Source organism: Brassica oleracea, chromosome C9, assembly GCF_000695525.1.
Source record: "Brassica oleracea var. oleracea cultivar TO1000 chromosome C9, BOL, whole genome shotgun sequence".
Taxonomy (NCBI): domain Eukaryota; kingdom Viridiplantae; phylum Streptophyta; class Magnoliopsida; order Brassicales; family Brassicaceae; genus Brassica; species Brassica oleracea.
Window position 1 is genome coordinate 4238714 of NC_027756.1, and position 10981 is coordinate 4249694.

A 10981-nucleotide genomic window follows, 5' to 3' on the forward strand; every position below is an offset into this window, starting at 1 on the left:
TTTTGGTTACAAAATAGGTATAAATCAAGTACTTTAAAACCGAAGAACCGGTTGGAACCCAAAACCCGAAAGTACACCGGGTTGTACCGGTTCTTTGAAGATTTACTAACCCCGATCCGAACCCGATAAAACCCGAACCGGTCCCGAACCGAATTTTTATATAATCCGAATGGAGCTGATTTTGATAAACCCGAAAAACCGAGACCCGATTGGACAAAACCGAAACCCGATTGGGACCCCGAATGCCCAGGCCTAGTGGACAGCAAGGGCCTGACTCAAAAAACGCAACCGCAACCGCTGCAATTTTTAGCGGTTTTAAAAAATTTGTAAAACTGGTTTTGCGGTTAAAAATTAGTGCGTTTGCGAAATATTTATGACTGGTTAATTACCAAATGCAGCAGCGGTTAGATAATAAATTAACAATAATTATAAAAATATCAAAAATCATAATATTATAATAAATATAAAAATTAGATTTAGAAATTTTATAGTTTTAAATTTTTAAAAATTATAGAAAATATTTTTATTTTAAAAATTTATAATATTAAATAAAATATAATTTATATATTTTAGTATTTTTATAATTCTAATTTAAATTTTTATTTAATTTTTAAATTTGTATTTTGTATTTATATTGTTTTTCAAAAAAAATTATCTTCCCGCTTTCGCGACCGTCTGCAACCGCAAACGCTAGCTGGAACCAGTTTTTGAATTTATGAAATTTAAAACGGTTTAAATGATTGTTGCAAAACGTCAACAACCGTTACCAATCGTCTGCGTTAACGGGTGGTAACGGAGAAACCAATCATACCCTTTAGAAAAAAAAATCACATTAGTTGCGTTTGCTCGATCCGTATTTCAAAATAAAGATTTGGAAACTGGCTTAAGTTGGAGAAGCTATGTATAATTACAATAACATACATCCCATGTTTAAAAAAGTGAAAAATATAAGTACTATATTAAGTTATCATTAAACTTTATAGTAAGTTATACTCAAATTGCAATATAAATGACTGAAGTAATTTAACATTGAGTCTGACACCTTAAGAAGAAGTGATTAGTCGCCGTCAAGCGAGAAAAAGTGATTAGTCCACTTGGCGGATACGCAAGATTTTGCTATGTTGATTGTCTCACCGAGATTTTCTTTTCATTAATATCGTGACAATAATTTATTCATGACCACTAGACCACTTGCACCGAGCACCTTAAACAAATACTCCATTTTATTAAACGGATTTTCTTATTGTTAATTTACAGTTTACGTGAACCAATGCAAATGCAATCCTGAGCTATGTATGTGTTTCGTTTTTGTAAAGACTTTACCGCTAACTTGAGACCCACCCAATCTAACACAAATGTGTGTTGGAGTGAATAAGACCGATAATAATAGACAACTTATGTTAGATTAAAACACTGAGTATTTGTCAATCTATTTTAAATGCCAATTCGGTTTTGATAATTATTTTTAGTGAAATATCTCATTAACTAAAGACTAATCTGTTTAAAACTACCAACTAAACAATTTTGGAAACCTCTTTAAATAAAAATTTGTCACCAAAATATTTGTGATGAAGTGAATTGTGAGGTACTCGTATCTGGGAATTTTTAATGTCATTAACACAACTTTATCTCTATCTAGGAAAGTTGATTTACAACCTACAATGTATTATTATCGACGGTAGACCATAAGTTGATTTAGAACCTAAAATGTATTATTATCGACGGTAGACCATCTCCAATGGTTTACTCTATTATTTCCTTTAAAATAGAGTAACTATATAATAGAATTGAATGTTGCTCCAATGGTACTTTATTTTAGAGTGAAAAATATAGTGATGAACAAAAAATAATAAAATTACTCTATATATAGAGTAAAAAATAGGTTTACACTATTATAGAGTAGAAAATAAAGTATCATTGGAGTATTTTTACTCTAAACTTTATTTTATAAGAAAAAATAGAGTTGAGTTGGAGATACCCGATAGCTTTGGAACACCATAACAACAGCTTTTTGTCAATGTTAATAAACCTTATTTCCAGAGAAACATGACATAGAACACATCTGCGTTTACCTAAACAGTTGATCTCTAGTTGGCAAATGTGTGATCATGATGAATGATTATTATGATTAATATAATCAAAGTCCATTGTGCTTCTCAAATGAAATATTGTACTTTAAAGTAGGTTCCATGGCCACACCAAATAGACACAAAAGAAGACATTGGCTAATCAGAATAGGTAATAAAAGACAGAAATGGTACTTCTTCATTCATTTGTCTCCATAAAGAGAGAGTAGAACTGGTTGATGGATTAATCAACCTTGGTGATCGTTGGATCGTTTTGAAGATTAGGCTGAGCAAGCTGGAGATGGTAACTAAGATCAATCTCTGAAGGAAGCGTAGGGAGCTGAAGAACACTGCTTTGTTGCTGCTGATGATCATTATAGTACTGAACATGCTCTAGAAACTGTTGATACTCCATTGGTTTGGTCTCTATCTCAGCTTGCTGAAACTCAATCCCCGTACGATGCTCATCATGAAGCTGCAATATAGCCATACGGCATGGATAGTAAAATATGTCATTTAATCCAAAATGTGCAAACAAATTAACATTCTCTAGCTAGTAACCAAACTTACCCAACGGTACATATTGTTGTTATCGTCTTCTAGCATCCGCCTCTACAATATGCATAAACATGATATTGAATATTAATTAAACCCGCCATATGACTATCATTTATAGAAGAAATATAAGGGAAAAAAAAGTGAATCGAGAAGCGACCTTTCTGCTAAGATTCCCCAACTGTTGCTGCAGCAACTCCTTCTTCAATAAATTAGCATTAGAGATAGAAAAAGGGAGAAATCAAACAAACTGTAACGATATATAGTTTAAAGAGAATACATTTTTGTAAGCATATATGACGCTACCTTACGCTCACGGACTTTATGGACAGAATGTTCGAGCTGTTGCTCTAGCCCATCGAGCTCGTGTGGAGGAATGGAGGCTAAGTCATGTCCATGGTATGGACGCAGACGGAGCTCAAGCTTACATGTCTCCCTTCTTAGTATTTCAATCTCATGGCGCAGGTCATCCTATATATATAAACGAAAACTATTTTTGTTGTTGTTTTGAATTGGTAAGACCAAAGTATATATGTTATACCCGGTCGTCATTAAGGTCAGGAAGTTGCAATCCTTCTTTTGTCAAATATCTGTCAATGAGCTGAGGCATACTGTTCAATATTGGTAATTATGAAAGGTGATCAAATTAGTATCTTCAATCTCACAACGTCAAGACTAATTGAATAATCAATGGAGGAAAATAAAACTCAAAAAAAACGAATTTAATTCTCTAGATTATGATCTATATATACTTTGACAAACAAAAGGATGTCCAAAAGAACTGATACAAAAAATTAAAATGAAAAGGTGTTTCCCCTTCTTTATTTTGTTAGAAAACTTAGAACTAATAATATAGCATACCTTTATTCTCATATTATAAGGAGAACGATGCATGTGAATAAGTTTATCTTCTCGTTTGACTTATATCTACAACGATCTAATTAACACAGCATTAAAATTAAATATTCTTAAATCGAATAATTAAAAAAGACTTATATATTTCTAAAAAAAAGACTTATATATAGGTTGAAAAGGGGTTATACGCGGTGTTCTACAAACACAACTTGAAATCTTTTTATGAGAAAGTTGTTCAACAAATGTCAAATTTTTGTAGATCTCTTTGCTCACTGGTGAGGAAAATATAGATTATAACCCATATGTAGTTATAAACCAATAATAAAATTATATATACAAATAAAATAAATAATAAAAATATAGCATCAGAGAGATTCTTAACTTCTGGGCCAAATTAAATTCTTAAAACATTATTCATGGTACCTGCTACTTCAGAAACTAATGATGAAAACTGTTTCTTCACTTCACAAGCACGAAGAGCTGTATGTCTCCCGTGCTCATTAATTAGTTCAGTTACAGTTGACAGAAAAAGATACTAATAGATCACAAGTATGTATAGATCTCTGAAACCCTAATTTGAGAGAGAAGAGAGAGAGAGAGAGAGAGAGAGAGAGAGAGAGAGAGAGAGAAGGGAAGAAGAAGGAGCTAACTTAGAGTGTTCGGAGCAGTACTGGGTGAGCTTTCCGGTGGCAGAGAAGACGATGAGACCGATGTGAGCATCACAGAGAACAGAGAGCTCACGAGTCTTCTTGATAAGACCATTTCTTCTCTTGGAGAAGGTCACTTGCCTCGATGTCTTATTCTCTATCTTCTTTATCTCGATCTTCCCTCTTCCCATCTCTCTCCTCTTCCTCTTATTTCCCCCGTCCTCTTCCTCCTGATTCAATATATATATGTGATGTGGAAGTTAGATCAACTAAGAATAAATCTCTAGTCAACTAAAAAACGAAGTGTTTGCAAAAAAAAAAAAAAAACTACAAAACTAACAACAAATAAGAATCTAAAGCCCTAGAGGTAATTACAGGATTCATTTCAATAATAGTTTGAATCTTGATGTGTGATTAGAGAGAAGCGAGAGTACGTGTGAGTGAGTGGTAGATATATAGATCTAGAGAAAGAGAAAAGAAAGAAACAGGAGAAGAGAGAGTCTTTTTTAAAGTACTTGTTGAGCTGTGTTCTTGGGGATGATCTGGAAATGCAGATCAGTAGGATGACACAAAGTGGAGAGAGGTTAATGGGGAATAATATGCTTAATCAGACTTTCTCGTTTCTCTTTATATAAATTCTGTGTGTAGCGTATGTTTTCAGCTCACCATTTTCTAATTTCATTTCTCTCTCTTTTCTCCATTCTTACTACATAAGTTTTTCTAATTTGAGAGTGCAATTAATGTTTATATATAAAGCTTACGTATTTCAACATCAACAATTTCTTAGGGCCAATTAGTGTTGTTGCGTTATGCAGTAACCATTTATGCTCAGCATTATCCTCGTCTCGTGATATGTCTTAATTTGTACCTTCAAACTATGTGTGCGCGCTAATATCGTAAACATAAATGAAAACCCTGTTCCAAAAAATATATATATCCTAAACATAAACTTTATATATGTACAGCTAGGCCTGGGCAAAATAACCGGAACCGAAGAACCGAACCGAAACCGAACCGAAATACCCGAAACCGGAACCGGACTAATACCCTCAAATATCCGAACGGTTCGTATATTTTTATATCTGAAATAACCGAACCGAACCGGAACCGAACCGAGAACCGAATGGGTACCTGAATATATAAAAATATTAATTATATATACATATAACATCACTAAATATATATTTTTAATTTAAAATTCTATTAAAAGTATCTGAAAATAGTAGAGGATAACTAAATTATTATAAAGTATCCAAACTACCCGAAAGTATCCGAAACTATCCAGATAGTTTTATCCGAAATATCCAAAGTAATCCGAAATATCCAAATTTTTTATCTAAATCATCCTAATTATTTGATATTTTACCCTAAATAACCGATATTTTATCCAAATTATCCGAACTATCCGAACCCTAACCGGATCCAAATGAGAACCGAACTTTTTCCGGATATTTTACGGTTCCTACATTTACTATCCGAACCGAACCGAACCCGAAACTATCCGAACCGAACCGAACCAAAAATAGGTCAAGTACTAAATGGATCCTCTAGCCCCTATCCGAACTACCCAAAACCCGAAATACCCGAACCGAACCGAACCGATACCCGAAATGCCCAGACCTATGTACAACAATGTGAATTAACCAAGCAATATACCCAACACTTAACTAGCAAGTAATATATAAAAGAAGTTAAGCTATAAAAAATTAAACAAGTTAAGTATTAAGTTATAATTAGACATGTAATGACACTTTTGGTAATTTCTTTAGCAGAGAAATCCCTTTATAATCAAAATTGGACCACTATATTATTTGATCTGCCATGCATGACGCAACACGTATAATGAATCCAAAATGGAAATTTCATGAAAATATGTTACAAGGAAAACAAAGTTACCACAAATGGCAAAAGGCAAAAAGAGAGAGAGAGAGAGTAAGCCAAAGGACAAAATGTAACAATACTTGAAAGTGACTTTTTATATTTTTCTTACCTACCTCCTAAGAGCATATGCAATGGTGAGGTTCACCAATGAATCTTTAGGAATATTTTAATAATTTTTTTTTTTTTTAATTTTTGTTTGAATAGTTAAGGATTCGAATCAAAATTGGTGGTCCAATGGTGTTCCCGAAGATGAAATCCTTAAGGAAAAATTGAAATTGAATCCTTTATTTTTGCCACTTTCATCACGCATCACTTTTGCTGAGACTATCTTCCCATAGCTTCCAAATATCTCTCGCAGCCTTGTTTCGTTGATTGCTTCACTCAAGTTCTTCACGTACAGATTAAACCAACCAACATTAAACTTGGCAACAAAACTGTCTTTGTGCTTCTGTTTCAGCATCTCCATCCTTTCAGCTTTTCTCAAAGCCCTTCCAACAAACAACTTCTTCGATCCTAATTACCAAAAGAATGTTCCAAAATCAGAAACTCTTGTCTAATAACAATCTACTAAGTACCAGCTAAGTGCAGGCAAAGAAGTTAAGTTACCATGTGGTTTTCCATTGAGAGATGGCAGAAGTTGACAAATCCGAAACCTCTCGATCTTCCCATACCATCCCTCATAACCACAACACTAGAGACCGTCCCACATTGAGAAAACATCGTATGGAGAAAATCCTCTGTAACACTCTCGAGCAGATTCTTCACATAAACGTTTGTGAACTCTTGATTCCCAGACATAGCAGCTCTTTCATCCCTGTTAATGAACTTAGCCACAAACCTGATAAAGAAACACACCAATTCTCAACCTTCAGAAGTGAACACAGTTCAACTTACAGTTTCTTGCCATCAACCATAGAGCCTTGGGAGGCAAGACGAGCAGCAACAGCAGATTGCTCCGTAGCAAACTGAACAAAACCGAAGCCTTTACTTTGGCCATTCTCCTCAGCTACTTTGCAAGAAAGTAGGACTCCGAAGGGACTAAACATCCGCTCTAAGCAGATTGCTAGTGATGGAGCTGTCAAGATTCTTAACGAAGAGATTCCCCAATCCACTACGACGATTCATCATCAATCGCAAGAAAACCTAAACTAGAGATGATCGAATCAACACAGAGATTGAGTTTGTTTTTTGTACCAGTGATGGCGGAATCGAAGTTGACGTACTCCGGCAGAGATGAGCGGAGACGACGGGGACAGTCAAGGAGAATTTGGCGAATGATTTGCCTTTTCTCAAGCTCTGATTTTTTTTTTTCTGGCCTTCGGTGAATGATTTTATTCACAAAACCGAGCTATTGGATTTTTTTTTTTGGAAGAAATAAAGAAGAGACGAAATCGAATCTGTCAATCGGAGAGATACAGAAGGGAGAGGATAATCAGAGAGAGTCTCCGGCGGAGATCGGTGGCCTCGGTGGAAAATGAAAAGAAAGGAAGAAGGAGAAGGAAAGAGTGCACAACCTTGCCACGTCACTAAGGACTCCGTCTTTAAACACCTTATCTACGGACCGCTCCTTACTAATCTCAGCCTTATTAATATTTTTTTATTGAGATCATCCTAAGTTAATGCGTTAAGGATTCATGAAATCTCTGCGTTGCGGATGCTATAAGAGCATGATTATTGAGGAATTCTTAGAATGAGGTTCTTATCGGAATATAAGAAACTGTCTCTTAACTTTTAACTTAAAAAAGCTGACTCTTAAATATCTATTTTATTACGATAAGCTAGATCATCTAATACACTGTTACAAAAAAAATTTTTTTATCTAATACACTATACATTTTGGCATCTATTCATAGCAATAGACACTAACTTGGTAACTGAATATATATACGATAGTATCACACTAACTTGGTAACTGAATATATATATACACGATAGTATCACAATATCAATCCATTTAAATTGTGAAGTAAAAAGTCTTTTCCTTTGAATTTTGTGTCACAGATTTTAAGGAGGTCGAGAGAGAACTCGTTTGTTCTGTCAGAGACTCACAGGAAACATGTTATGGTTTCTAAATTAGGTAACTAATTATTAGAGAGGAACAGTTGGGTCCAAGGCTGTTTTCATCATTCCAGCTATTCCACTCTTCTGCATCCTGTTGACCGCATACAAATACGTATATAAGAGATGTATGTAAGTAACTATTGAGTTTTTATCAAGTAACATGCCTAATTAAATGATAAATGTTATTGTTATTGCATACTAAAAGCGCTAATCGATTTCCACCCTGGCCACAGGAGCATTCATCAAACTGCTTGGTAGGGGATTAGAATTAGAGGTTTCTGTACCTGCTGACAGGTTAGTTCTACTCGCTGCTTTGGGTCTCAGTCTACTGCTGTTTCTGCTCTCCTTCAAACTGAAATCAGCTTAAGATTATTGGGGTCTTCTCATTGGCTTATCACATCTCACTTCCTTGGACGGTTTGGATGATTGGTTGAACTCGGAGATAACTGCATCTACCAAGCTTCTGGATTCTATGCAGGTTTAAGCGAGTATTAGTGGATGGGAAGGGTGTGAGGTACTGATGCATTGGCTTGGAGATGAGAAGCTTCTTTCTTGTAAGCTGTCATCTATAAACCTTTAGAAGCTCTTCTGTTTGTTGGTTTCAGTCCATAGTAGCCTTGCAAGGAGTTCATGGCTGGAGAGATATTTGTTTCTGATGGCTTCAGCCTCAAAGACTGGAAGGAATCAAATACTTCTTGGAGCTTGCCATTGCTTGCTGCTGAAAATGAAGCTTTCTCAGAACAATCCGCTCTGCAAGAAGATTTCATATTATATCAATCATGGAGATATATAGGGTTACTTGATATGTGGATGCCCTTTAATTCAAAAACCAATTGATTCATTTATTGACTTGCTTTCTGCTCTTCATTCTTACACTGAGGTGGCAAAATTTAAAGGAAGTAGGTTCTATGGCTAATCAAATATTATTCTAAACTGAGATTGTAAAGTTGATGGCATATTTTACAAAAGTATTAGTTTTGGTAACATGATGAAAACAGAATCTGAAATTGTAGAATCTGCTCATGTACAAGGGTCAGTAATAGCCGCTTTGGTTTGCTGCCTACCATCTTTCCTTAGGCAGTATCCAACGGAAACAACTCTTTGTTAGCACTGCATGTCCTTTGTTCTTACAATAACCGCTTGTTGAACTGGTCACTGCAGACTTTAAGGCCATCTAAATTAGCTTACAAGTAAAAACAGAGGATGATGATGAAGGAGGAGTTAGATGAGCATGGAGAAAGAGGATTGTTTCCCAGGTAATGGTATCCTGAGAGCAAACATCTGAAGATACACTCTACTTCTATTTCAGCATTCAATAAAATGATGAATACTGAAGCTATAATTTAAAAAATAAATAAAACCGGGTGGATATAATATAACAGATTAACAAATAAAATGAAGCTAGAATTTAAGACAAAACAGAGTTGAATTAGTAACATTTAGTTTATGTTTCTCTAATGTGTTGTGTAATAAAAGGCAGTCATTTTATTCGTCCGACATATCGAAGCAATACTCCATCTTTCCAAGCACAAACCCTTTCTAATCTGCAAAAACACACAGTTATGAGTTAGAAAGCTGATTTAGTTTTTTTTTTTTTGAAAGCTGATTATTTTGCGAATGTTATGAACAATGTGGATTGCTAGTAACCAAAGGCCAAACCGTGGTCCAATAGGAGAGAGAGTCGGCGACCCAAGAGGAGAGAGAGTCGGCCGCCTTTAGTCTTAGGAGGTTTCAATTTATCTGTTTTAGATCTTTTCCTATTTCATGTTGTATTAGGTTTTGGATAATTTCTTTTTCTCTATTCCTTGTAACCCCTATATAAGGGAACACTTTGATTGAGTAATGAGAAAAGAAAAACACACACGATTTTCACCTTTGTTCACAACACGTTATCAGCACGATAGCCTCTGAACCCTGAGACCAAAATCGAAACCTAAAAGCCTAAACCGGCGACTCAAAACCTAAACCCTAATCCTAATCTTGTTCTTAGTTCATCCAAGAACTCAGGAGATCCATCTTGAAAACCCAAAGCTTCTCAGATCACGTTCCAGATCAGAAAGACCGCAATCCAGCTCGCGATCGAACCCGAAGTCCGCGACCGACCCGAGACGATCCGATCCCCGAACAGCTTGCAGCCGAGATGCCTCCAGCCCGCGATCGACTCCATCCGCGACCCGATAGGAGGCAGCAAGCGTCCGTTCTTGTCAGCTCGAAGTCTCATCCATTCTCAGGTGGTCCGGTTCTTAGTCCCCTACGAAACAAAGGTATAAACATAATCTGAGAACCTAGATCAATTAAGAACCTTAATTCCATCATTATGGAAACAATGTCTTGATGAAACCCTAAAAGAAACCATAAGATTAAAATCGACAAGTCTTAAAACTAGAAACATAAACGATTCCAATTAGAACTTGATTGTATGTTGATTGATTAAATCTGAAACATGGCAAACCCTAATTAAGGAATCGAAAACCCTAAACCCTAAAGAAGCTAGTGTCCGATTTTAAGATTGATCTTGCTTGTTTGATTTCTTGTTTGATTTGAGGTTTAGGATTGAATAGATTGCTTGAATTAATCTAACCGAGCATACAAATACATAAGGCCTTGAAACCTTAATCATAAGTTGATAGAATTTAAAGATTGAAAACCCTAGGTATCATAAGAAGTGTTTAAATCGTTTTGCATGAATCCGAACATGATATTGCATTCATAACTGATTAAAACAAGATCGGCCAGCATATAGATCACACGAGCTTAGGTTGATTGCATTAGTAAACCTATAGGGCCGTGTGGCTCATGATTGATAGCACCATGGTCGATTAGTATTGTTTGAACATCATAAATGCATAAGACGTGTTGTGGCCGAGCTTGCTTATATCCTGCGGCCACGTGATCACATTATGAATCTAAAATCTT

At 35.5% G+C, this 10981-nt stretch overlaps 1 protein-coding gene and 1 pseudogene across 4 annotated transcripts; both read right to left on the reverse strand.

Moving 5' to 3' along the window:
- Window positions 1-2104: 2104 nt before the first annotated feature.
- Window positions 2105-4812, reverse strand: LOC106316706 (protein TRANSPARENT TESTA 16-like). 4 transcript variants are annotated; one of them, XM_013754587.1, is made up of 7 exons: window positions 4639-4812; window positions 4127-4353; window positions 3163-3232; window positions 2928-3092; window positions 2782-2823; window positions 2637-2678; window positions 2105-2541 (listed from the first exon to the last, which is right to left on the reverse strand). In XM_013754587.1, exons 2-7 carry the CDS (start codon window positions 4312-4314, stop codon window positions 2311-2313), a joined length of 738 nt encoding a protein of 245 aa, XP_013610041.1. In that variant the 5' UTR covers window positions 4315-4353; window positions 4639-4812; the 3' UTR covers window positions 2105-2310. The 4 variants fall into 4 exon arrangements, with proteins under 4 accessions (XP_013610041.1, XP_013610042.1, XP_013610044.1 ...); XM_013754588.1 differs by having other exon boundaries at window positions 4558-4812; XM_013754590.1 differs by having other exon boundaries at window positions 2135-2541; window positions 4148-4353.
- A 1483-nt stretch (window positions 4813-6295) lies between these two features.
- Window positions 6296-7509, reverse strand: LOC106316265 (annotated as a pseudogene).
- Window positions 7510-10981: the final 3472 nt, after the last annotated feature.

Coding starts and splice junctions, on each gene's coding strand:
- LOC106316706 (XM_013754587.1), bottom strand. CDS start 4,314: ATGGGAAGAGGGAAGATCGAGATAAAGAAGATAGAGAATAAGACATCG. Junction 3,233..4,126: donor TACTGCTCCGAACACTCTAA/GTTAGCTCCTTC, acceptor AATATTGAACAG/TATGCCTCAGCTCATTGACA. Junction 3,093..3,162: donor CTGACCTTAATGACGACCGG/GTATAACATATA, acceptor TTATATATATAG/GATGACCTGCGCCATGAGAT.